This window comes from Kogia breviceps, chromosome 8 (genome assembly GCF_026419965.1).
Source record: "Kogia breviceps isolate mKogBre1 chromosome 8, mKogBre1 haplotype 1, whole genome shotgun sequence".
NCBI classification, from domain to species: Eukaryota; Metazoa; Chordata; class Mammalia; order Artiodactyla; family Physeteridae; genus Kogia; species Kogia breviceps.
The window spans coordinates 75,654,787-75,682,636 of NC_081317.1; the positions used below are offsets into that span (position 1 = coordinate 75,654,787).

Sequence of the window (27,850 nt, forward strand, 5' to 3'; positions counted from 1 at the left end):
ATTCCATGTTATGATGGTGGGGACAGTAAAAGCCCCAAGGACTGAAGTGTTCTGGAAAGGTCAGTGACTGACACCGAAGAGGAATCTGTATTTCCTTCTCCCTCTCTGCATGCCCCCACGTTGTAGGTCCACTTACTGCAGCCTTCTTGACATATTTGTAGGTTGTCACTGCTTTTCATTTCCAGAGTGAATGAAAAATTCAGAGGGTAGTGACCAAGAATACTGAGGCTACTGCCTGGGTTTGAGCCTAGGCTCTAGAGCTGAAGTCAGATGATTACTTTTTTCAAGCTATTTAAATTTCCTGAGCTTGAGTTTACTCTTGTGAAGATGGGGATTACAATACTACTTCTTAAGTTTGTTGTGAGCATTACATCATCATCACAACTAATTTTTTTGGTGCTTTCCATTATGTAGGCACTGTTTTTGCAAATATTAACTCAATTCTCATAACAGCCCTATGGTGAAACTACTATCTCCGTTTTATGTAAGGGGAAACTGAGTCACAGAGCAGTTAAAGAATATGTTGAAGATCCCACTGCTGGTTTATGGTGGGGCATAAATTCAAAATTAGGCAGTATCAGTCAAGAATGTGTATACTCAAACCTTATAATAAACTGCCTTCCACAAATAAGATGATGTACGTAGAATGCTGTGCCCAGTGCCCAGTACATGTCCGACTTCAGTAAACATTAGCTGCTGTCACCATCATCATTATCACCACCATTCCTAGTTGTCATTTAAAAAAAATAAAGCATTTATAGATACCCGTGGCTTTATTTGTCTTCCATTTAGGTTGTATACATTTGAGTTGGTACTATATGGGATTCTTTATTATGTCCAATTCTGAGTTCAAGTTCCTTATGTATATAAAAATGTAACTAATATTTCCTTGAGGTGATGGTGGTGGTGCATACTGTATTTTAACAAATATCTGCTTGGATGCAATTAGACACTTAATAGACACCAGTGAGCCAGATTCTTTCTTTAGTAAAGCTTTTAAGTATCTATTAGCATTGGGCTGCCTCAATTCTGTGGGCAGTGCCTCTGAAAACTCTAAAAAACATCGTTCTAGGACTTGCTGTTGTAAGAGTTAATAGAAATAGGAAAATTGATGGGTGGAACAGTGGAGTGATCAGAAACATCTGGAGAATGGTTGTCATAGCATTGCATCTGTATCTTCACTTAACTGTTCATACCACTCACCCACTGACACTCTCGTCTTCTCAGATTGCCCTTCCCTAACCAGCCTCAGTTTGCTCTTGTTGCTTCTGTTTCAGAACTCAGCCCCTCCATCACATGGGACAGGACTAGATTTCTTGCAGTCAGCCAAGGTCAAGATGACCATTGGAACTAAAATCATGGCCATTCTGTTTCTCATCATCAGTCATCCTTAGTGACTTGTGTGTAGTTCCTCATCCTGGCTCTAGAAGTTTTGACCTCCTCTCTCATCTTTGCCCTCTGTCCTACAACCCCCAATTGTGAGAACAAAGTCATATGATTAAACTGTAGCTTCACGCATTTCTCGTGCAACGACTGCTTTGCTTCTGCCCAGGGCTGTGCTTTTTCCTCCTTTCATGATCTCTGGTAAACTTTACACCAAGACATTCCAATTTAGGACTGTTATCGCTCCTAGCAGAGTTTCATTTTTATTTTCTGATCTCTAAATAACAGAATAATTTACATTCATCTGATTGCATTGGCTCTAAACCTGGGTGGAGTAAACAGTTAAATCACCGTATAGAGAAAATGTGATTTAAAGATATGGAAAATGACTTAAGATGTTATTAAATTCTTTTCTCCCTGTCTTAATTTCCAGTGAGTTCTTCATGCCTGGGCTGGTTGATACACACATCCATGCCCCTCAGTACTCTTTTGCCGGGAGTAACGTAGACCTCCCACTTTTGGAGTGGCTGACCAAGTACACATTTCCTACAGAACACAAATTCCAGAACATCGACTTTGCTGAAGAAGTATATACCAGAGTTGTTGTAAGTATCCTGCTTATGAGTATTGGTGCATTGTGTTCAGTCATCTGTAGAAACATCCATTTCTTGGGGGCAGATTTAAGTTATTAAAAATAGGCAGTTAAGGCTATAATAGACTGTATAGACTTTTTCAGTTCTTTCATAGCTCAGTGAGTTTGTGACCACTTCACCTACATAGCTAGCCACTAGCAAAGAGACAGCTTGAATCTAAATCCTCAAATCCCCTGGGTTCTCATTACTCTCATTTACTCCTCGTTTTACTTTACTAAATTTGGGTTTAATGCATATGTGTGTTCCTTTACTCTTGCCAATCAACAGTGCTGTTCTAGGTACCATATGGAATAGCTGTGTAACCTTTGGAAAGTTCTGTGACTCATTTTCCCCATTTGTAAAAAAAATAGAGATAATGATAGTACCTACTTCTTAGGATTATTATGATACTTAGGCAAGTTAATATTTGTTACGCTCTTAAAATAGTGCCTGACATTTGTATTTGCTTTACAAAATACCCAAGGAAATCTAAAATTAAACTTTCAAGTTACAGTGAGAAAGTGTATCACATTATTTTGGTAGCTTCGAAAGGAAGGAAAATAGGATGGTCCCGTTGCAGGGCGCGTGGGAATGTGATGAGCATTAACCCAGTAGAGGGAACTATGGAGCTAGTTCAGTCAGAGAACAGTGGCTGTGGTGTGTGCCAACTAAAGGCCCTGAAATGTCCTTCCTTCCACTCTATCAGGGAAATCAGTTCCCTTTATTCTACTCCAACCCTATGCCCAGTCCACTCAGCAGCCAGAAATAACTTCTGCAGCTGAGAATTAAAGCGGCAAATATCCTATCTGACCACTAACTCTTGTCATCTAGCATACTTAGTCTGAACATTCCTGCATTTTTATTGGACCCATTGATGGTTTTTCTCTTAAAGTAATGGTGTGAGGGTGATAATATTATAAGCCTTATACAGTGACCTAGCCACCCTGCCAGTTTCCCAGATCTTGCATCATCCAAGCCTTAAAGAGTAAAAGTGCTATCATTTATATACTTGCCTTGCTTAGTTATAAATTCAGTGTAATTGTGGACTTTACATATTTAGCACGGATCCACATGACACCAGGAAAACTGAGAAGGACTAAGGCTGTGTTGGAAGTTGCTAGTGCATTGTGTTAATCACATCAAATCTTTTTATTCTCAAAATTTATTTATACCTTGCATTGTTCTGAAAAGGGTTAGAGATATCTTAAAATTGCATTGTATACAAGAGAAGAAAATGAGTCATGAAATCATGGCAAAGGAAAAAAAAGGAGGAGGAAAAATAAAATAAAGCCAAGAGGTAAATGTATAACCATGGGGGTCCATGCACTTGTTAGGATTTGTCACACATTTGGCTTTAACTGACCCAGAGAGGGAAATCAAAGTATTTGATGTCAGTGAGTACAAAATAGGTGAAATAGTGTTATTCTCTACAAGTATTCTCGGTGTACACATCTTCTGTTTCTGATTATGAGCAGGCCCATAGACTTCAAGAGTTGGATGAGCTGAGAGTATAATTGACATTTGTTTAAGAAAGTTGAAATTTGTTAACTAGAACCTGTCCCTAAGGCTGAAGACTGCCTGTGGCAATGCAAAGGGGGTGCTAAGGCAGTACCCATGAACCAAGACATTTTTTGTTTTGTTTTTTATTTTCTGCCACAGAAAACAGTCCTGGATCTATTCTTCAACAAATGGGCAATCCAGACCCCAGATTGGGCAATCTGCATCACAGATTTTGACAGTGATAATTTAATCTGAAAGTAATTTCAAGTATATATTAGCAAACATCTCCTAAGAGTGTTAAGAAAAAAATCCCAGTAAGGGCTTCCCTGGTGGCGCAGTGGTTGAGAGTCCGCCTGCCGATGCAGGGGACACGGGTTCGTGCCCAGGTCCGGGAAGATATCCCACATGCCGCGGAGCGGCTGGGCCCGTGAGCCACGGCCGCTGAGCCTGTGCGTAAAAAAAAAATCCCAGTAAGTCAGTCCTGGAATATCTCCCTTTAAACATTGCAAACTGGGTGAGAGATTGAAGTTTCAAATTGGACTTTGGACTGGAATGAACCAAAAAGACTCGAAAGTTCAGGAATCTGTATATTATATAGATTATAGTCAAGGGACTGCAGAGTGAGATTCTTGGTAAATATGCCAAGACAAACTGGTTGCAAATATTCTCCTGGATAATAGAATGAATATGCTTACTCTATGGGGTTGTCAAATTCAGCAGATAAATTCAACTAATTCCAAAGAGGTGTCAAGTCATTAAAGTACAGGTGAAAAGACAAGGAAACAGGCCACTCTTTTCCCCTATTTTAGCTCATGGAAATTGTAGAACCTGTTAAGGGGCCTGTTGATACTGGTGTTGAAGCTCAGTAGTAGTGTGCAATATATTTTGAGCTCAAAAGGCTTGGTCTCAAGAATTGACAATTCTTATCAAGAATTGAAAGCAGGGGAAAGGCTGGGAAGTACAGCCAATATTTTGATGTTATTCCTGATAGATTTCTTTATAAATTGGAAAGTCATCATTAATGGAAATGCCCTCTCAAAAGCTTATGAGAAACTAGGGTGGAACAGATGCCCAGAAACCCAAACATATAACATGCGAAGAAGAAAAGTAGCTGCATTTTAGATGGCTTACCTAGTAAGATTTTTCAGCCAAATTCTTTCCTTACTTTTTTAACTACATAAGTCACACATGTGGCTGAATGCAGTGGGAACCAACAGGAGCAGCTTTGGGGGTTCTTTCTTCTCTCCCTCCCTCTCTACCTTCCTTTTTTTCCCCTCTTCTATGGGCTCTCCCTGTCCTGTCCCTTAAATGTAATTTGGGCCGATTCTTGAACTTTCTAGTCTTTCTAGTTTGTTCCAGTCCAATTTGAAACTGCAGTTTCTCATCTAGAAGCTTTTCTGTATGAGAAGCATTTTCCCCCGACTCAGAGGAAGGACTTGCTGTTGGTGTCTGGGTAGTACTTCCATTGTCATTGTTGCTAATTAGCTGAAATTTTCCATTTTGATCTCTTCTTCAAGCCCCTGTTTTAGAACGGTGTTTAAAGTGTTGAGAATTTAGAAAATGTCAGATTACACTTGTCTTAATTTTGAGTTTCATTTTATTTTGCTTAGTAAATGTAACGTGTGTGGTTATTTTTCTTGGGAATTAGTTCACTGTTATTTTATGACCCAATAAAAGGTCAATTTTTATGATTATTCTATACATTTTTAAAAAGACTGTGTGGGCTTCCCTGGTGGCGCAGTGGTTGAGAGTCCACCTGCCGATGCAGGGAACACGGGTTTGTGCCCCAGTCCGGGAAGATCCCACATGCCGTGGAGCGGCTAGGCCTGTGAGCCATGGCCGCTGAGCCTGCGCGTCCAGAGCCTGTGCTCCGCAATGGGAGAGGCCACAAGAGTCATGAGGCCCGCGTACCAAAAAAAAAAAAAAAAAAAACAGTACAAATTTAAAAAGACTGTGTTTTCTCTGTCAATATGACTTTTAAAAATATCCATTAGATTAGGTTGTTAAAAGTGTTAAACAAGTCTTGTATCGTTTTCCTCTGTAGTCTCCCACATAATAAGACAAGAAACTTAAATAGTCTTCCCTTCAAGATGCAGCCCCCTCACCATGTCCTGTGTAGATCACGTGAAATTTTAGTTCCTGGTTTTTTTTCTTTGCCATCTACATACATTTAATTTAAAATGTTTTTTTAAATTTAATTTTATTTTTGTATACAGCAGGTTCTTATTAGTCATCAGTTTTATACACATGAGTGTATCAATCCCAATCTCCCAGTTCATCACACCACCACCCCCCTGCCACTTCCCCCCTTGGTGTCCATACGTTTGTCCTCTACTTCTGTGTCTCAATTTCTGCCCTGCAAACCAGTTCATCTGTACCATTTTTCTAGGTTCCACATATATGCGTTAATATACGATATTTGTTTTTCTCTTTCTGACTTATTTCACTCTGTATGACAGTCTCTAGATCCATCCATGTCTCAACAAATGACCCAATTTTGTTCCTTTCAATGGCTGAGTAATATTCCATTGTATATATGTACCACTTCTTCTTTATCCATTCCTCTGTCGATGGGCATTTAGGTTGCCTCCATGAACTGGCTATTGTAAATAGTGCTGCAGTGAATATTGGGGTGCATGTGTCTTTTTGCATTATGGTTTTCTCTGGGTATATGCCCAGTAGTGGAATTGCTGGATCATATAGTAATTTTATTTTTAATTTTTTAAGGAACCTCCATACTGTTCTCCATAGTGGCTGTATCAATTTACATTCCCACCAACATTGCAAGAGGGTTCAGTTTTCTCCACATCCTCTCCAGTATTTGTTGCTCGTAGATTTTCTGATGATGCCCATTCTAACTGGTGTGAGGTGGTACCTCATTGTAGTTTTGATTTGCATTTCTCTAATAATTAGTGATGTTGAGCAGCTTTTCATGTGCTTCTTGGCCATCTGTATGTCTTCTTTGGTGAAATGTCTGTTTAGGTCTTCTGCCCATTTTTGGATTAGGTTGTTTGTTTTTTTAATATTGAGCTGCATGAGCTGTTTATATATTTTGAAGATTAATCCTTTGTCCGTTGATTCATTTACAAATATTTTCTCCCATTCTGACGGTTGTCTTTTCATCTTGTTTATGGTTTCCTTTGCTGTGTAAAAGCTTTTAAGTTTCATTAGGTCCCACTTGTTTAGTTTTGTTTTTATTTCCATAACTCTAGGATGTGGATCAAAAAAGATCTTGCTGTGATTTATGTCATGGAGTGTTCTGCCTATGTTTTCCTGTAAGAGTTTTAGTGTCCGGTCTTATATTTAGGTCTCTAATCCATTTTCAGTTGATTTTTGTGTATGGTGTTAGGGAGTGTTCTAATTTCATTCTTTTACATGTAGCTGTCCTTTTCCCAGCACCACTTATTGAAGAGACTGTCTTTTCTCCATTGTATATCCTTGCCTCCTTTGTCATAGATTAGTTGACCATAGGTGTGTGGGTTTATCTCTGGGCTTTCTGTCTGGTTCCATTGATCTGTGTTTCTGTTTTTGTGCCAGTACCATATTGTCTTGATTACTGTAGCTTTGTAGCATAGTCTGAAATCAGGGAGTCTGATTCCTCCAGCTCCGTTTTTTTCCCTCAAGACTGCTTTGGCTATTCGGGGTCTTTTGTGTCTCCATACAAATTTTAAGATTTTTTTGTTCTAGTTCTGTAAAAAATGCCATTGATAATTTGATAGTGATTGCACTGAATCTGTAGATTGCTTTGGGTAGTATAGTCATTTTCACAATATTGATTTTTCCAATCCAAGAACATGGTACATCTCTCCATCTGTTGGTATCATCTTTAATTTCTTTCATCAGTGTCTTATAGTTTTCTGCATACAGGTCTTTTGTCTCCTTAGGTAGGTTTATTCCTAGTTATTTTATTCTTTTTGTTGTAGTGGTAAATGGGAGTGTATCCTTAATTTCTCTTTCAGATTTTTCATCATTAGTGTATAGGAATGCAAGAGATTTCTGTGCATTAATTTTGTGTCCTGCTACTTTACCAAATTCATCGATTAGCTCTAGTAGTTTTCTGGTAGCATCTTTAGGATTCTCTATGTATAGTATCATGCCATCTGCAAACAGTGACAGCTTTACTTCTTCTTTTCCGATTTGGATTCCTTTTATTTCTTTTTCTTCTCTGATTGCCATGGCTAGGACTTCCAAAACGATGTTGAATAATAGTGGTGAGAGTGGACATCCTTGTCTTTTTCGTGATCTTAGAGGAAATACTTTCAATTCAATTCAAATTCTCAATTTTTCATTGAGAATGACGTTTGCTGTGGGTTTGTCGTATATGGCCTTTATTATGTTGAAGTAGGTTCCCTCTGTGCCCACTCTCTGGAGAGTTTTTATCATAAATGGGTGTTGAATTTTGTCATCAAAAGCTTTTTCTGCATCTACTGAGACGATCGTATGGTTTTTATTCTTCAATTTGTTAATATGGTGTATCACATTGACTGATTTGTGTATATTGAAGAATCCTTGCCTCCCTGGGATAAATCCCACTTGATCATTAAAAGTGATCCTTTTAATGTGTTGTTGGATTCTGTTTGCTAGTATTTTGTTGAGGATTTTTGTGTCTATATTCATCAGTGATATTGGTGTTTAATTTTCTTTTTTTGTAGTATCTTTTCTGGTCTTGGTATCAGGGTTATGATGGCCTCATAGAATGAGTTTGGGACTGTTCCTTCCTCTGCAGTTTTTCGGAAGAGTTTGAGAAGGATGGGTGTTAGGTCTTCTCTAAATGTTTGATAGAATTCACCTGTAAAGCCATCTGGTTCTGGACTTTTGTTTGTTGGAAGATTTTTTTTTTTGAAGATTTTAAATCACAGTTTCAATTTCATTACTTGTGACTGGTCTGTTCATATTTTCTATTTCTTCCTGTTTCAGGCTTGGAAGGTTTTACCTTTCTAAGAATGTGTCCATTTCTTCCAGGTTGTCCATTTTATTGGCATAGAGTTGCTTGTAGTAGTCTCTTAGGATGCTTTGTATTTCTGCAGTGTCTCCTGTAACTTCCCCTTTTTCATTTCTAATTTTATTGATTTGAATCCCCTCCCTGTTTTTCTTGATGAGTCTGGCTAATGGTTTATCAATTTTGTTTATCTTCTCAAAGAACCAGCTTTTAGTTTTATTGATCTTTGCTATTATTTTCTTTGTTTATATTTCATGTATTTCTGCTCTGATCTTTATGATTTCTTTCCTTCTGCTAACTCTGGGTTTTGCTTGTTCTCCTTTCTCTAGTTCCTTCAGGTGTAAGGTTAGATTGTTTATTTGAGATTTTTCTTGTTTCTTGAGGTAGGCTTGTATAGATATAAAATTCCCTCTTAGAACTGCTTTTGCTGCATTGCATAGGTTTTGGATCATCGTGTTTTCATTGTCATTTGTCTCTAGGTATTATTTGATTTCCTCTTTGATTTCTTCAGTGATCTCTTGGTTATTTAGTAATGTATTGTCTAGCTTCCATGTGTTTGTGTTTTTTATGTTTTTTTCCTCATAATTCATTTCTAATTTCATAGTGTTGTGGTCAGAAAAGATGCTTGATATAATTTCAGTTTTCTTAAATTTACTGAGGCTTGATCTGTGACCCAAGATGTGATCTATCCTGGAGAATGTTCCATGCACATTTGAGAAGAAAGTGTAATCTGCTGTTTTTGGATGGAATGTCCTATAAATATCAGTTAAATCTATCTGGTCTATTGTGTCATTTAAAGCTTCTGTTTCCTTATTTATTTTCAGTTTGGATGATCTGTCCATTGGTGTAAGTGAGGTGTTAAAGTCCCCCGCTATTATTGTGTTACTGTCGATTTTCTTTTATAGCTGTTAGCAGTTGCTTACGTATTGAGGTGCTCCTATGTTGGGGACATAAATATTTATAATTGTTATATCTTCTTGGATTGATCCCTTGATCATTATGTAGTGTCCTTCCTTGTCTCTTGTAACATTCTTTATTTTAAATTCTATTTTATCTGATATGAGTATTGCTACACCAGGTTTGATTTCCACATGCATGGAATATCTTTTTCCATCCCTTCACTTTCAGTCTGTATGTGTCCCTAGGTCTAAAGTGGGGGTCTCTTATAGAAAGTATATATATATGGGTCTTATTTTTGTATCCATTCAGCAAGCCTGTGTCTTTTAGTTGGAGCATTTAATCCATTCACGTTTAAGGTAATTATCGACATGTACGTTCCTATGACCATTTTCTTAATTGTTTTGGGTTTGTTTTTGTAGGTCATTTTCTTCCCTTGTGTTTCCCACTTAGAGAAGTTCCTTTTGCATTTGTTGTAGAGCTGCTTTGGTGGTGCTGAATTCTCTTAGCTTTTGCTTGTCTGTAAAGCTTTTGATTTCTCCATGAAATTTGAATGAGATCCTTGCTGGGTAGAGTAATCTTGGTTGTAGGTTCTTCCCTTTCATCACCTTATCATGCCACTCCCTTCTGGCTTGTAGAGTTTGTGGTGAGAGATCAGCTGTTAACCTTATGGGAGGTCCCTTATATGTTGTTTGTCGTTTTTCCCTTGCTGCTTTCAATAATTTTTCTCTGTCTTTAATTTTTGCCAATTTGATTACTATGTGTCTCGGCATGTTTCTCCTTGGGTTTATCCTGTATGGGACTCTGCGCATCCTGGACTTGGGTGGCTATTTCCTTTCCCATGTTAGGGAAGTTTTCGACTATAATCTCTTCAGATATTTTCTCGGGTACTTTCTCTCTCTCTTCTCCTCTGGGACCACTATAATGCGAACGTTGTTGCATTTAATGTTGTCCCAGAAGTCTTTTAGGCTGTCTTCATTTCTTTTCATTCTTTTTTCTTTATTCTTTTCTGCAGCAGTGAATTCCACCATTCTGTCTTCCAGGTCACTTATCTGTTCTTCTGCCTCAGTTATTCTATTGATTCCTTCTACTGTAGTTTTCATTTCAGTTATTGTATTGTTCATCTCTGTTTGTTTGTTCTTTAATTCTTCTAGGTCTTTGTTAAACATTTCTTGCATCTTCTCGATCTTTGCCTCCATTCTTTTTCCGAGGTCCTGGATCGTCTTCATTATCATTATTCTGAATTCTTTTTCTGGAAGGTTGCCTATCTCCACTTCATTTAGTTGTTTTTCTGGGGTCTTATCTTGTTTCTTCATCTGGTACATAGCCCTCTGCCTTTTCATCTTGCCTATCTTTCTGTGATTGTGGTTTTTGTTCCACAGGCTGCAGGATTGTAGTTCTTCTTGCTTCTGCTGTCTGCCCTCTGGTGGATGTCTAAAATGTTTTAAATTTGGATCCTCTGTCTTTGTTTTGGATTTATTTTCTTAGACGATGATAATCTTTTCCAATAAGGTGGTTGACAAACAATCCAAGTCCTTGAACTACCAAAAATGGTTTTACTTTTTTCTGACTCTTGAATGATGCACTTCAGCTACAGAGAGAATTCTCTTTCAAATGATTTTCCTACCAGCATCCAGTGTGCTGATGTCAATCTGATTCTCATTCCCTTGTAGCTAATTTGCTGGCCTTCAGGATTTTCTTCATTCTTGAGGGTCTGAAATTTCACTTATAGATCTGTTTTTGTTTTTGTTTTTTTCAGTCCATTTTCTTTAATACAGTATTACTTCTGTTCTGGGAAATGAATTTCCTTCTCTCTCTCTCTTTCTTGTGCATGCACGCTCATTCATTTTCTCTGCCACCCCCCACCCCATTTCCCTTGCTCTTAGTATATTCTTCCCTCCAATCTGTTCTTTCTTTCAGCAACTCTTCTTAGAAAAATAGTGAAACTTCTGTGTATACTTTTGCGCTGCATTCTTAGAGAATGCCGGTGGCCCAACTTTGCAAGTTATTAATTCACTCTCAGTGTTACAGTAGCCTGTTCCTCTGTCAAGGATACAATGTCCTATTCTATGTACGTAACAATGCTTATTTTAGATCATTTTATGCCTCTTGTTGCTTTAGTAAGTCTGATTCCTCATGTGTTCATTCAGCAATATTTACTAGGCACACACGAGGATCCAGGCACGTTTCTGGTTGCTGGAGATTGAATTTGATGCCTCTGTCATGGTGTTAACTTTTCTCTTGGGTGTGTGATTATGGTAGCAAGCTAGCACATCCTTTTTTATAGGTGACAGGCTATATAAACATCCTTTACTTGCAGCCAGAAATATTTTTTTTCATGTGCAAGTGTCTTAAAATTTGAAGAGATTGACATGAAAATCCAGTTTTCCTAATTCTCTTGCCCTTCATTACTAACTGACAGCACTGGTCTCTCTTTTTTGTTGTTGTTTTTTTAACAGTTGGCTGAAGCTGAATAGAGGCTGCTAGGATACAGCATGTTCTTCCCTATTACTTTAAGTCCAAATTATTTTCCTCCTGCAGATGTTTACGTTTCTAATCCAACCCCATTCTAGGCAAGAGTCCTCTTGTTTCACAAATGAGGAAACTGATGTTGAGAATGTAAAGCAACTTTCTCAAGGTCACACAGGTCATAATATGCAACAAGCAAGAACTCCAGTGCAGTTTTTCCTCTGCACTTTAAAAAGCTTCTGCTCTGTGTGGGGGCTGGGGGCATATGGGAAATCTCTGTACCTTCCTCTCAATTTTGCTGTGAACCTAAAACTGCTCTTAAAAAATGTCTTAAAATTTTAAAAAAGAAGAAGAAAAAGCTTCTGCTTAAGACAGACCCCACTCAGGTCAGTCAGTACTTTTCCAAGTGCTCAGACAACTCAGGTAATATCAGTTCCGATTTCTTTCTCAAAATCTTCCCACTGTCTTCTATTCCTTTGTCTCACTCTGGTTGGGATTGTCTCTGGCACTGCTATAATCTGGGCATTCCCTTTGCTTCTCCTCTGTGTTTAATTCCCATTTTCTGGACCTAAGAAGTTCTTTTTCTTTGCATTACTCTCACATTTTTTAAAAACATATCTTCTAGGAGGTTCCTAAGCTCTTAAAGGAGAAAAACATTCAAGATTTTGTGTATCTAATCATCTCTCTATTCTATTTTCACACTTGACTGATAATTTACCAGCGTATAAAATTCTACTTTAAAATAACTTCCCTCCTTAAATCAACTATACTTCAATAAAATAATTTTTTTTAAATTAAAAAAAACTTTCCCCCAGAAGTTTAAAGCCATTGTTCTGCTTTCAGCATCACTGGTGATAACACCAGTGCCATAGTGATTCCTGCCATTTGTCTATGACTAGTTTTCTTTCTCTGAAACCTTTCAGAATCTTCACTTTACTTGTAGACTTAATATCTCACAATTATATGCCTTACTTGGCTTCTGGTTTTCATACACTGAACTGAGCATTCTATGAGGATTTTCAGTTTGGAGAGACTAGTATTATTTCTCAATTTCACCCTCTCCATTTCCTTAAAAAAATGTTTTTAAACATCTTTATTGGAGTATAACTGTTTTACAATAGTGTGTTAGTTTCTCCTTTACAACAAAGTGAATCAGTTATACATATACATATGTTCCCATATGTCTTCCCTTTTGCGTCACCCTCTCTCCCATCCTCCCTATCCCACCCCTCTAGGTGGTCACAAAGCACAGAGGTGATCTCCCTGTGCTATGTGGCAGTTTCCCACTAGCTATCTAAAAAAAATTTTTTTTTAGAACTTTTATTCTATATGTTAGATCTCTTAGATTGAGCATAATTTTCTTATCTTTTCATCCTTGACTTTCATCTTTCTTCTCTGAGAAATTCTCTTCTAATTTAACCTTCTGTTGACCCCCATATTTGATTTTTAACATTTTTACTTTTGGAGCGTTCTTATTCTCTGATTTCCACGGCATTCTGTTCTTTTTTTGTGGATACAATATCTTCTTTTATTTCTTTGAGATTGTTAATCATCGTGTTGTTTTTTTTTTAAATCATGCTTCCTTCTGACTTACAGATTGCGTTTCCTGCAATATTTTATCCATATTCTTTCTTCCTTCCCCTCTCCCCTTTTTAATAGTAGCTTTCCTCCAGTGTCTGTTGAACCTTAAATGTACATTCATATTTAAGTGTGATGCTCCAAGATGCTGATTGGAAGATCTGGGTGGGGTAGCATTTGTTGACTGGTAAACTTCATTATATGATGAACAGTGAAGGTAGTAAACAGCCCTATAAATTGTGGGTCCCAAAAGTCATTGTGAGGACATCTTTCTTCTAGAGCCATTCATCTTCTCTAGGAAAAAGTCCTTCAGTCCTGCCAGGACTGGTGGAAACAGTACATGTGGTATTTTGGGGAAGATGACCAAGGGTCCCAGAGGTCAACCGGATGTCCACTTAAACCTCTTCTTTTCAGCCTATGCCTCACCTTGTCCTTTTGGGCTTGTACCCTCTAAATACTATCCAATTTCTACAAAGGGTAAATCTCTTCTGCAAGGAGCAGGTTAGGGGTGGTTGGCTGATTTCAGCAGGGAAAACAGTCCTGCCAAGGTTTAATTATCTGTATACAGACTTTCAGCCAATTCCCTGTCAACCACCACATGCTCCCCTCTCTTTCCAAGCTGCCTCCAGGTTCTTATACTTGTCTTTTCTTCCAAGAAGATGTTGAAATATTTCCACTGCTCACGTCTCCTCTCGGCTTATGGTTTAATAAATGTTATACTCCTTTACTGGTATTTTAATAGAGATTTGCTGAGGAAGAGAGATGGATACATGTTATCAATCTGCTAGGATGAACTAAAAATCTGGTTGAATAACTGTATCCTGTAATTGCTAGAAAAATCTCATTTATTCACTCCCAGATGCAATAAAGTTTGCATATTCTTAAACAGTCCTAAAAAAATAAGGAATTAATTAGTATCACATTTTATAAATTCTGCAACACAGAACTGTGTGAATCTAGGAAATCGAAAGCATCAACTTCTCCTTTAGCTAACACTTTTAAAATATAAATACTTTTACCATTTGCCTTAACTACATTTCATATTGAGATGGCATGCCTTTAAATAAAAACATCTTAAAATTGAAAACTAAAATTCCATTTTCATCTGTATATACCATGTGACTTTTCTGGGCACAGGCGATTCATGGTTTTTATGATTTATTTTTAGAGGAGAACACTAAAGAATGGAACAACCACAGCTTGTTACTTTGCAACAATTCACACTGACTCATCGCTGCTCCTTGCAGAAATTACAGGTGAGGAGATGAAAGGATGATTTACAGGCACATGAAGCATGTCCAGACCATGCCAGCAGTGACTTATACTTGTGAGCAGTGCTGCCTTTTAATTGCTAGAATTTAAGCACTGCACTTCTTGCAGGTAATTAGGTATTTGTGTATAACTGTGGCCCTTGAACTTTTTCTGTTGTTTAAGTAATTTGATTATTTACTTTTAGTTTTTGGCTGCAGAATGATGTGAATGGGTCTGAATTTTGTGTATTAATTTAGGGCTTTTTGGAGCAGGTTTACTAATTCTAGCAATAGCAACAGTTTATCTATCAGCAGATGGATCTTAGCTGTTGGCTAGACTCAGGGCACTATGCTAGATGCTGGGAACACAGTAAAACAGAAAATAGTCTCTGCCCTTGAGGAACCAGACAGGATTAACTGATTAATAGGTACATGCACTGATTAATGACTTTAGTAATAGCTGTAGTGCTTTTAGTAGATGCCTGGTATTGTTCAAAGAACTCTACGTAGATTAGTTCAGCTCGGTTGCAAACAGCCTTCTGCAGCAGTTATTCAGGTCCTTGTATGACAGATGGATAACTGATGCTCAGAGAGGTTATGTAACATGCCGAAGTCACACAACTAGTAAGCAGAGCTGAGACTGGATTTAAACTGATGATTCCAAAACTTGTACCCGGGGCTTCCCTGATGGTGCAGTGGTTGAGAGTCCGTCCGCCTGCCGATGCAGGGGACACGGGTTCGTGCCCCGGTCCGGGAAGATCCCACATGCCACTGAGCGGCTGGGCCCGTGAGCCGTGGCCGCTGAGCCTGCGCGTCCAGAGCCTGTGCTCTGCAATGGGAGAGGCCAACAACAGTGAGAGGCCCGCATACCACACACACAAAAAAACAAAACAAAAAGAACCCCACAAAACTTGTACCCAGTACAGTGCCTAGCACACAGCAGGTGCTCAGTAAGTAAATACTGTTGACTGATATGCTGACACTACTGCTTGCTGGCCAAGGTAGTTTATACCAAAGACCTCAAGGGTGACACTGAAAGTAAACATTGCAAATTTTGGAGGAGACAGAATGAACCCAGAATTGGATCACCTGGGAAGATTTCATTGAAGGGATCTTTAAATTGGGCTTTGAAGGGAAGATAAAATGAGGAGAGAGGAAAATGCCTTTCAGACAGGAAAGATGACATGGGGGTATGGGTATGGGGACAGGAACGTTCATAGTGGCTATACAGGAGGCAGGGGACAGAGTAGCTGAACTAAAGGGAAGGATTCATGGCATGGTGGGATGGGAGAGGTTGGGCAGAGGGGATGGTTCAGTCTCTGGAGAGATTCAAATATGCATCAGACTCAAAAAAGTTTTCAGCGAGGTGAGGTATGTGATGAAGGTGGTGTTTTAAGGAAGAGTAATCTAATGGCCAGGTATTACAGTGAATTACAGGGGAAAGAGAGAGATAGAAAGACTTCTGAAAGACTCAAGACAGAGGGGGAGACATTGTTGAAAAAATGAACATTGCCTCATGTAGCATCAACTTTCTAGCTGAAATAGAATTCCTCTAGCACCTTTGATAAGCATGAGGTTCTTCAGTGCTGAGAACTGCTGGTAGGAGTAAGTAGAATCCCACACAGATAATGATATTGGCACTGCTACACTTAAGAATAGCGACAGTATCTTTTCGAAGCCCTATGTGCCAGCCACTTTACATACATTATTGGGTATAGTCCTCATAACCCTGCACATAGCGGAGAACACTGGGCACATCTGGGTTTCGACCTTAAGCAAATAATATCCTACATTCTGGGAGTAATCAGAGGAGTAAGGTGCTAATGGGAGAACCTTTACTACTTACAGAATTGATCGGGGTCTTGTTGTTATTGTTCTTAAATGGTGTGATGATCTTCTACATTCTCACTTATGTTTTTATAATGATTTTAATTTAAGATGTTTTAAAGAGGCTTAGGAAAGGTACAGTTTGGGAAAGAAACATGACTTTAGATTCTTTTTGTGTGTGTCTCACAGATAAATTCGGGCAGCGGGCATTTGTGGGCAAAGTCTGCATGGATTTGAATGACACTGTTCCAGAATACAAGGAAACCACTGAGGAATCAATCAAGGAAACAGAGAGGTATGTTTGTCTTGATTTGTCTTATGGATGGAGTTGGAGATGGGAAACAGAAACCTCTTTAACCCAGGCAGAATGTGCACATCTATCACTGCCTGGGTTTGCATAACTTGATGAAATTGATCTGATCCTAAGGAAAATGTTGCATGTCAGTACTATTTTTGTATATCAAATCATTTTAAAGCCTCTGGGAACTTGTTATAGGAGTCCTAGGGCAAATCCCTTTATAAAATGAAGGATTTTTTAAAAAGTAAATGATTTACCCACTCCCTGTCCTTCGTTATAGACTGGGGCTTCTCCTGTAGATTAAACTTGCATTAAGTGTCTGTGGCCGGCTCATTAAATTACTTTTGGTTGTGGGTCATCCTGTTGCTTGAGATCATTTGCTTTTGTTATGTTCTTTTTATTTTACATGGGGATATGCTAGTGATACCATAGGTACTTTTTCTATATTTCTTTAATGGTTTTTCCATGGTGCCTTGAGGATTTGACAAGGAATTGTGTTGTATGACACTCAACATCCAAGAGATATAGAAGAAAATTCTTTAGGTTTAAATCTTGCCTAAGACCAAACATATCCTGATGCAAGTTTGAGAAGTCCAGCTTTTCTCCATTCCCCAGACCTCCTTCACCTTAAGTGTGTCCTCCGTAAAGGGTGGCTAAGGTGCTGCTATGTTCCCATAGAGAGAAGGAAGCACACACTTTCCCTTTAGCGTTTGGCCATATGCTCAACTTTTCTATGAATCTGTGTTTGTGGGAATAGTGAACCCTAATTCACATTTTATTCTTAAACAAAGGATTACCAGAAAGCAGGAAGCTATAGCTCATAAATATTTCCAGCCAGGGCAGAAACAGTCATTTCATTGGCCCTACGGATACCACCATCCCTGCAGATAAAATTGGTAAGATCACCATCCCTGTCACTACCCATTTCACAACCATGTCTGGCCTATTCCTTCTGCTTTACTCCAACATCCATGCCCAGTAGGACTCAGCCTTTGAAAATAAATGATGCTATTGTGATTTTGTGAGCAAGCAGCTTCCACTTTAGGGAAACTGGGAGTAGAGAGCCCCATGACTTCTAAACACCTCTGGATATATAGGACTCCATGACTCTGATATCCAAGGAACATAACATACTGCAGTATTCCCCCAAACAGAGCTTAAGCTAGTAGAATGGTTTGAGTGCTGTGGGAATACTTGTGAACAGCCCAGCTGATGTTAGATGATAAAATTGCATTTCCCTGTGATTTTGCACTCCATCGCTCTGGCTGCAAATGAGAAAGCAGGGTAATTACTACTTGTCAATCCTTAATTAGTGGTGGCGAAACATGTGCAGCATTAGAAATGTTTACATGGAAATTAGGACATGTAAGGGTCATGTTTTCGTGCTTTTAAAAAATTAATCAATTAATTTTTTTTTTTTTTTTGCGGTATGCGGGCCTCTCACTGCTGTGGCTTCTCCCATGGCGGAGCACAGGCTCCGGACGCGCAGGCTCAGTGGCCATGGCTCACGGGCCCAGCCGCTCCACGGCATGTGGGATCTTCCCGGACCGGGGCACGAACCCGTGTCCCCTGCATCGGCAGGCAGACTCTCAACCACTGCGCCACCAGGGAAGCCCTAAAAAATTAATTTGAAAAATGCCTAAATTTTCTAACTTCCCGTTTGTTGCTTTATTTCAGATTTGTGTCAGAAATGCTCCAAAGGAATGTAAGTAAACTTGTTCCCAGCTCGTTTTTTAATTGCCTTCCTGTTAGTTGTAGGATTTGTTATTAAGCTGTTTGGTAGAGGTTAGCCTGTGTACATTTGGCTTATTCCATGCATGCAGAAGTATTTTCCTAAAGCCTTAAATTATTTTCATGGTGGATGCATCAACTCAGCTCAGGAAGGTCAGGTGTTTTTTACTTTCTCAGTGGTTTTCCCTCCCTCTCCTCCGGGACCTTCTAATTTCATAGGACAGGCTGGTGGGGAGGCAGGAGAGGGCTTCATGCATGTAGACAGATTGGTGGCAACTGGATGTTGTGGCATGGTTTGTTGGCTACATCACCATTGGCTTTGGCCTCTTGTACCCCCTGATCTGGTCTGAAACATAGGTGGTGTCCAGCCCTGATACCCCAGCCAGACCTCCTTGGTCCATAGATGCGTGGCATGTCATGTGGCCTGCAGGCACTCAGCCAGGCACCCCGTTCCACAGTGCCCTGGTGTTGGTGATCCTGTGAAGACAGTGCTGTTTTCTGTCCCACCCCCAGCAGGCTGGTCTATGGCTCTGCTGTGCAGTCTCTTAGATTTGCAAACCAGACTCTTCCCTCACCATTTTTTAAGGTCTGATTGGAAGCCATAGGAAACCTCAGTACTTCTTTCAGTCTAATCTTGGGAGACCTAGGTGCAGCTTTGTGGATCCTTATCCTCACCGCTCTTCTATGAGTCCTTCTCTACTGCTCAGCAACAAAGGTGACATCAGAGCCGTTCCTGCAACTAATTAACAGTCCTCAGGGAGGCCATGGCCAGCACACCACCCCAAGATGTAGAAAGGGGAACAGGCCACCACTTCATTCTTAGTTTTCCCAGCACTCTCCCTTAAAACGTCTCCTCTGCCTCCTAATTCTCTTCATAAAAGCCACCCAGTCTAGGCCTGGTATAGCCTTCATGCGCCTTGCATTTGAGGTGGGATCTTCTTCCATTGAACTTGGTGCTACAGAATATACCCCTCCTTGTTCTCATCCATGAGCCATTTCCATGAAACCCAGCACTTCTACCCACTCCTGGAATGAAGGACTATCCCTAGAGATGAAGACATAAAATCATTTCATGGTATGATATGCATTTCCTTACCAAGTGTTTTTGATTATTTCCAGTATTCTAGAGTGCAGCCCATAGTGACACCACGTTTTTCCCTTTCCTGCTCCGAGACTTTGTTGGGTGAACTTGGAAACATTGCGAAGACCCGTGATTTGCACATTCAGGTGGGCATTTTTCTCCTATTTGCCTCTGTCTAGACCTGCAAGATTTCTCTGTACCCTAAAGTCTGGCAGTAATCTCGTAATCTCCAATTCTTTTACTGGGATTTTGGAGGAGGTGGGTTTCTCCTTTTCTCTTTTAGTTAGTTTGGTTGGCAGTTAACATGACATAAAGCAGATTAACAGGAGAAAATCAAATTTATTATGTGTGTACAGGAAATCTACATAAGTATGAAGAATTCCAAAGACAGCAAGGCAAGGTGAGGTATATATATAATCTGGACTAAGTAGAAGGAAGCAGGGGTCTGAGGTTTCAAGGAGAAATAAGGTAATTCACTGGAAGATAAAAAGAGTTAATATTTGGTAAACAAAAGTTTGCTGAACCATTCAAAGACAACAGGACACAGACAAGTTTGATCAAATGGGCTTTGCTAGGTTCCTCTTGTCTACCATGCCTAGTACCTTACTGCAGTTATCTATGATAATAGCTCCTTCCTGGGACAGGCCTCCTATCTTAAATTCTTTTAGGTGGTAAGGAGGGAGTTCAAAGATTCTTCCTGAGTCTTTTGGGCCTTGATTGGTTTTTAACTCAAAATCATCTACATGCCAGAGTGGCACATCTTGGGGGCGGCCTGCCTTTAGCCCCATAAGATCTCAAGATACAGCATAATAGGACATAAGTTCCCTTACAGATATCACCTAAATCTAGTTCTTTAATTTTTTAGTTAAAAAAATTTAAGAAACCTTAAGTTCCTTTTCCCTTCAATCTTCTCTGATCTGGCTCAGAGAGATGAGGACATTTAAGTAACCAAGCAAGATCAATGGCAAACTGGTTACCTGTTCTCTGTAGCATACATTTAATGCATTTCTTTCCTGCTGTCTTTTATTTGATACTTTCTCAGTATTCTAGTCCTTCCTTTTTGGAGGAACCGTCTATTATTTGAAAAGCAAAAAGAACCTAATTTCCACCTTACCAAAATGGATTTAAAAGCCCTTTTGTTCCAAGTTTCTTAATTTAAAATCAGGAACAAAGCAGTAAATCTTGGACTTCCCTGGTGGCGCAGTGGTTGAGAGTCCGCCTGCCGATGCAGGGGACACGGGTTCATGCCCCGGTCTGGGAAGATCCCACATGCCGCAGAGCGGCTGGGCCCGTGAGCCATGGCCACTGAGCCTGCAAGTCTGGAGCCTGTGCTCCGCAACGGGAGAGGCCTCAGCATTGAGAGGTCCGTGTACCACAAAAAAACCCAGTATATCTTACTTTTTCATTAAGCGGTTGCAATTTAGGAATAAAACATTCTCTAAATCTTCCAGCTGGGTTAAAATTGGGAGCTCCCCTTACCCCATCCAAACTTCATTACATAACTGCACTAAAATTCTCCCTCTTAAGAGCTATCTTAAAACAAAGGGCATGTCGGGGAAAGGCAACACATAGATCCTTTATCATTTCTTAGGGTGGAAGTGTTTTTTTTTTTTTTTTAAGATTTATCTTGTTAGGACTCATTAACTATTTTCATTTTTTCCCCATTTTTTTTTTTTTGGATGGGCTGTGATATTCAATTGCACACAATTGCAGGGGAGGAAAAAGTTATCCTTGACCTATTTAGGGTCCCTGGCTGGGCCTGAAAACTAAACTGACAAAGCTAAACAGGAGAAAAGCATACAAATTTATTTCATATAAGGTTTACATGGCACAGGAGCCTTTATAAGGAAACAAAGAAACAGACCTGAGTATTTTTATGTTAGGTGTGGTGACAAGTGTACAGTCCTGGAGGAACATAAGGAGTACGAGGTAAGTATAGTAAACTGGGGGAAACTTAGCGAGGCCTGTTTCTTCTTGGTTCCCTTTGTCTTCAGAGATAAGGATGCTCCTTTCCTCCATGTATATGGCGGGTGCCTCTCATTTATGAGTTTTATGACCTGTTTCAGGGGAAAAGGGTGGGGGCAAAATCAGAGTGACCTTCCTGCTTCTGCCATTTTCTCAGACTCCTTCAGCATAAAGTATTCTGTATTCCAAGGTGGCATATTTTGGGTTCATTGGTCCTGAATCCCAGAAACACACAACAAAATCAAGTATATACTTACTGGGGTTGTATATATGTGTATAACTGCATATACTCAAGTCTATCAAAATGATACAAATCTCTTCTGATGCCCATGCCCATTTCTTCAGTGGTCTGGAGTTCCTCAAGGCCAAGGATAGAACTCATTTTGCAGGTAGAACATTCTGTTTTTAGTCCATTGCTGTTGTTTTCTTTTATTTATTTGGTTATGCATACTCTACCTCAAGGAGAAAGGGAAATGGCATTGCTGTTCTTGGAAGTGGTAACTTGCTCATGAGTTATTTCCCATAATATATGGTCATCACCAGTTGGTCAGAAATGATTTTTGTTTTAGGTGAGGGGTTGGGATGGTGACACTTAGGTTGTGTCTCCAGAACACTTTATGCTGTCTCAGGTTTGTGGTGCCCTAGAGAAAGGACAGTGCGGGGGCCAGGACTCACTTGTTTTACTGGCGTGTGGATTCTTATAGGCTCTTTCTTGACAACCACAGGACTGCTGAGCTCTGTTATTTTCAAACTGTTTTCTGCAGAAGAACTCATCCTGGAAGCTGACAAAGGGGATAGAATGGGGACAGGGTCCCAGAGTCCTAACCCTGCTTCATCCTGCGTAGCAACTTGTTTATGCTGTTTACATATTGAATTTCTATGATTTTTTTAATAAGAATAACACATCTAAAGCTTAAAGAATTTAGAAAATCACTCATCTATCCCAACCCTGTTATTTGAGAGATGAGAAAATGGAGGCCCAAAGAAAACAATGGACTCAACCCTAAGACACATAACTAGGGTCAGAACTTGGGCTGAAATTCAGCTTTTTAATTCAAATTTCAGCTTTCTATGAGTGAACCGTGCTCTGTCCTTTTGATGGCCAATGAACTCTTCTTAAATGGCCAACACCAGAAGAAGTAGGTGACCATGAATAGCTAGGCTCTTGACTCTCTTCAAGGAGTACTTTTTATTTTTACTTATTCTTGCTGTAGTTTGGAATTTGAAAAGACTTTGTCAGAAAAACATTACATGGGTTAGGATTAGGATATTACATGTTCATATAATTACATTTTCATAGTTTCTTTGTCATATATATCTTATATAATAAGAATTGTTTCAAATAAAATATACAAGAATCTTCATTTTTTTTACATAGGCAAGTAGAAACCATCCATATCATTTGGGGGTAGGAAATATAATTTCTAATGGTATTTTACATTAAAAAATTGAAAATATTTCTTTTCTTTTAGAGCCATATAAGTGAAAATCGTGATGAAGTTAAAGCTGTGAAAAACTTATACCCTGGTTATAAAAACTACACAGATGTGTATGATAAAAACAATCTTCTGACAAATAAGGTAAGCTGTATGTCATGATATAATCTATATGAAGTAGGGCATATTTATCTAAATTTTAAAATCTCAGTAGTAATCTTCAGACTTCTATAATACACGTGCATTTCCCAAACTAAAGTACAGAGTGTGCATATGCATGTGTGCGTAGAACTTAAAATGGGCCTGAAGTTTCTCATCCCTAATGAATAAACCATTAAATTTATTGGTAAATAAATCTAAAAGCTTCTTTGAGGTGGGAATGTTATGTGGTCCAAGGACATTTTGTCAGTATCCATTAGAATGTAAATGTGCATTCCTTTGAGTTAGAAAATGTATTTCTGAAGATCCATTCTGTAAGGACTATGAATAGGGATGTTAATTACATATGAAAGTTAAAAAATGGCTATCAGTGGGAAATTGTTTACATTATAGAGCATACATAATTAGAATTTTATCCAACATTCACAAAGAATGAAGTATACAGACTTACAAGGAAGAGTGTACAGTACTGTTTGATATGTGTGTATACGTGCGGGTGCGTGATCACTTAGCAAACACTGTCTGGAAGACACACACTGAATGTTAAAAGTGATCCTTCCTGAGGGAAAAAACAAAGGGCTTTTTAAACACTCTAAGATTGCTTTGTAAAAGAAATGAGTATTACTACATTTATAATTAAACAATTTTAAGTTAATTAAAATTAATATGAGTGAGGAGAGACCTCATTACAACAATATACCCCCTGGCCTTGGTATTTAATGAAATGTATGAACCGCATGGAGAGTTTAACTGTTACAGCAAATAAATTCTTAGGGACATGGTGCTCAGAGATCTGAATGTGACTGACTTGAAAGGTTAATACTCTGCATAGATCTTGTTTATGCTACATCATAATTTTCACCCTCCTCTACATATATTTCTATATAATTAATAAATTAGCCTTCAATTTGCATGTTACTTTTACTTGCATAGAGGTCAACTGGACCAACCCTCATTTATTTTATAGATTAAAAAAAGAGAAAAAGATCCACAAATGTGTGAGACTTTTGTAATCCAATGTTTTCACAGGCCTTTTCTGAGGTGTAACTTGTACACAGTGATTTTATACATACAGGTAATCATCAATGTTCTTGTGAAGATGGTAACAGATAAGTCACAGCTTTTATGTGCACCTATAATATCTTGTTGTGAGTGAGGACTGACTTAAGCATTTTTGAGTGGTAGACTCCACATAGGATGCTCTTCTCTCCAGACAGTGATGGCACATGGCTGCTACCTTTCCGAAGAAGAACTGGATGTATTCAGGGAACGAGGAGCATCCATCTCGCATTGTCCCAATTCTAATTTATCGTAAGTAGGCAATTATTGATTAGTAGATTATGAACGTTTGTGTTGCAAAGTAGCGGCCAAATACCTTTATTTTCTCAGTCATTCCTCCAGTATCTCTCTTCTGTAGTTATGTTCAGTTGGGATGTGAACTAGATAGAAGGATACCTACCTATACTGTACTGGGGAGACAGCATTTAAAAGAGGCTATTTTTTGCAGAGTATGCATTTGAAGAGCACCACATCTCTTAAAATTTCTGAGTTTGCACAAAACAGAATAGGAAATAGAGTTCAAAACCAATAGCACTGAGAACTTAGAGCTAAGGACCAAAAGAGTGGGTGTGCCAACCAGGTGTTCCAGAGAGAGTGTACTGACCTCTTGTTACTTTGTGTTGTACAACTAGAAATGTGCACATTACCAGAAATGGTGCAATGCTACTAGAAGCCAGCACCCTTCAGTAAACGTCATGTTGCTATATCTGACGAGATGCACTTAGGAGGGGCCTTGTCCTACTGTAATTCAACCAAACAAAATTTTTATTTACACCTGGTTCTTAACATTTGAAAGGTTATAGATGCATAGGGAATCAGATGAAACTTGTGGCCTGTATCTTAAGAAAAAAAAAGCCCATGGACATAAATATGCTGCATCTAATTTCAGGGAATTCATACATTCCATAATGCCAACCCTTGGATGCTAGGCTAAGAATTCATGCTCCATGATATGATACAGAAAGGATTTCTCATTTCTTGTGTTAGTTGGCCCAGAACCAGAGCTAGAGGCAGGTTGGAGTGGATCATTCATATATTCATTCAATAAATTTATCAGCTTCTACTAGATTTTTTAAACATCTTTATTGGAGTATAATTGCTTTACAATGGTGTGTTAGTTTCTGCTGTATGACAGAGTGAATCAGCTATATGTATACCTATATCCTCATATCTCTTCCCTCTTGTGTCTCCCTCCCTCCCACCCTCCCTATCCCACCCCTCTAGGTGGTCACAAAGCACCAAGCTGATCTCCCTGTGCTGTGCGGCTGCTTCCCACTAGCTATCTTACATTTGGCAGTGTATATATGTCAGTGCCACTCTCTCACTTTGTCACAGCTTACCCTTCCCCCTCCCAATATCCCCAAGTCTATTCTCTAGTAGGTCTGCGTCTTTATTCCCGTACTGCCCTTAGGTTCTTCATGACCTTTTTTTTCTTCTTAGATTCCATATATATGTGTTAGCATACGGTATTTGTTTTTCTCTTTCTGACTTACTCTGTATGACAGACTCTAGGTCCATCCACCTCACTACAAATAAGTCAGTATCGTTTCTTTTTATGGCTGAGTAATATTCCATTGTATATATGTGCCACATCTTCTTTATCCATTCATCTGTCGTTGGACATTTAGGTTGCTTCCATGTCCTTTATTGTAAAGAGTGCTGCAATGAACATTGTGGTACGTGACTCTTTTTGAATTATGGTTTTCTCAGGGTATATGCCCAGTAGTGGGATTGCTGGGTCATATAGTAGTTCTATTTTTAGTGTTTTAAGGAACCTCCATACTGTTCTCCATAGTGGCTGTATCAATTTACATTCCCACCAACAGTGCAAGAGGGTTCCCTTTTCTCAACACCATCTCCAGCATTTATTGTTTGTAGATTTTTTGATGATGGCCATTCTGACTGGTGTGAGATGATATCTCATTGTAGTTTTGATTTGCATTTCTCTAATGATTAATGATGTTGAGCATTCTTTCATGTGTTTGTTGGCAATCTGTATATCTTCTTTGGAGAAATGTCTATTCAGGTCTTCTGCCCATTTTTGGATTGGGTTTGGTTTTTTTTGATATTGAGCTGCATGAGCTGCTTGTAAATTTTGGAGATTAATCTTTTGTCAGTTGCTTCATTTGCAAATATTTTCTCCCATTCTGAGGGTTGTCTTTTCGTCTTGTTTATGGTTTCCTTTGCTGTGCAAAAGCTTTTAAGTTTCATTAGGTCCCATTTGTTTCTTTTTGTTTTTATTTCCATTTCTCTAGGAGGTGCGTCAAAAAGGATCTTGCTGTGATTTATGTCATGGAGAGTTCTGCCTATGTTTTCCTCTAAGGGTTTAATAGTGCCTGGCCTTACATTTAGGTCTTTATTCCATTTTGAGTTTATTTTTGTGTATGGTGTTATCAAGTGTTCTAATTTCATTCTTTTACATGTAGCTATCCAGTTTTCCCAGCACCACTTATCGAAAAGGCTGTCTTTTCTCCATTGTATATTCTTGTCTCCTTTATCAAAGATAAGGTGACCATATGTGCGTGGGTTTATCTCTAGGCTTTCTCTCCTGTTCCATTGATCTATATTTATTTTTGTGCCAGTACCATACAGTCTTGATTACTGTAGCTTTGTAGTATAGTCTGAAGTCAGGGAGCCTAATTCCTCTAGCTCCGTTTTTCTTTCTCAAGATGGCTTTGACTATTTGGGGTCTTTTGTGTTTCCATACAAAAATTGTGAGATTTTTTTTGTTCTAGTTCTGTGAAAAATGCCATTGGTAGTTTGATAGGGATTGCATTGAATCTGTAGATTGCTTTGGGTAGTACAGTCATTTTCATAATGTTGATTCTTCCAACCCAAGAACATGGTATATCTCTCCATCTATTTGTATCATCTTTAATTTCTTTCATCAGTGTCTTATAATTTTCTGCATACACGTCTTTTGTCTCCTTAGGTAGGTTTATTCCTAGATATTTTATTCTTTTTGGTGCAATGGTAAATGGGGGTTTTCTTTATTTCACTTTCAGATTTTTCATCATTAGCGTATAGGAATGCAAGAGATTTCTGTGCATTAACTTTGTATCCTGCTACTTTACCAAATTCATTGATTAGCTCTAGTAGTTTTCTGGTAGCATCTTTAGGATTCTTTATGTATAGTATCATGTCATCTGCAAACAGTGACAGCTTTACTTCTTCTTTTCCGATTGGGATTCCTTTTATTTCTTTTTCTTCTCTGATTGCTGTGGCTAAAACTTCCAAAATGATGCTGATTATAGTGGTGAGAGTGGGCAACCTTGTCTTGTTCCTGATCTTAGTGGAAATGGTTTCATTTTTTTCACCATTGAGAACAATGTTGGCTGTGGGTTTGTCATATATGGCCTTTATTATGTTGAGGAAATTTCCCTCTATGCCTACTTTCTTGAGGATTTTAATCATAAATGGGTGTTGAATTTTGTCGAAAGCTTTCTCTGCATCTATTGAGATAATCATATGGTTTTTCTCCTTCAATTTGTTAATATGGTGTATCACATTGATTGATTTGTGTATATTGAAGAATCCTTGCATTCCTGGGATAAACCCCACTTGATCATGGTGTATGATCCTTTTAATGTGCTGTTGGATTCTGTTTGCCAGTATTTTGTTAAGGATTTTTGCATCTATGTTCATC

At 38.8% G+C, this 27,850-nt stretch overlaps 1 protein-coding gene and 1 long non-coding RNA gene across 3 annotated transcripts in view; one reads left to right on the plus strand and one right to left on the minus strand.

The window, feature by feature from the left end:
* The window catches only part of GDA (guanine deaminase), a 128,802-nt gene that overhangs the window by 58,232 nt on the left and 42,720 nt on the right, over positions 1-27,850 (plus strand). Inside the window, exons 3-9 of the mRNA XM_059072734.2 lie at positions 1,817-1,988; positions 14,567-14,654; positions 16,665-16,770; positions 18,451-18,478; positions 19,624-19,731; positions 23,023-23,130; positions 24,359-24,456. Coding sequence (XP_058928717.1) covers positions 1,817-1,988; positions 14,567-14,654; positions 16,665-16,770; positions 18,451-18,478; positions 19,624-19,731; positions 23,023-23,130; positions 24,359-24,456 — 708 coding nt within the window. The remainder of the gene's footprint in view (positions 1-1,816; positions 1,989-14,566; positions 14,655-16,664; positions 16,771-18,450; positions 18,479-19,623; positions 19,732-23,022; positions 23,131-24,358; positions 24,457-27,850) is intronic.
* LOC131761713 (uncharacterized) overlaps positions 21,203-27,850 on the minus strand; it is a 122,861-nt gene continuing 116,213 nt past the window's right edge. Inside the window, exons 4-5 of one of the 2 annotated variants that reach the window (XR_010841601.1) lie at positions 22,226-22,332; positions 21,203-21,642 (exon numbers count right to left, since the gene is read on the minus strand). This is a non-coding gene — a long non-coding RNA (uncharacterized lncRNA). The remainder of the gene's footprint in view (positions 21,643-22,225; positions 22,333-27,850) is intronic. The other variant, XR_010841600.1, reaches the window with a different exon arrangement.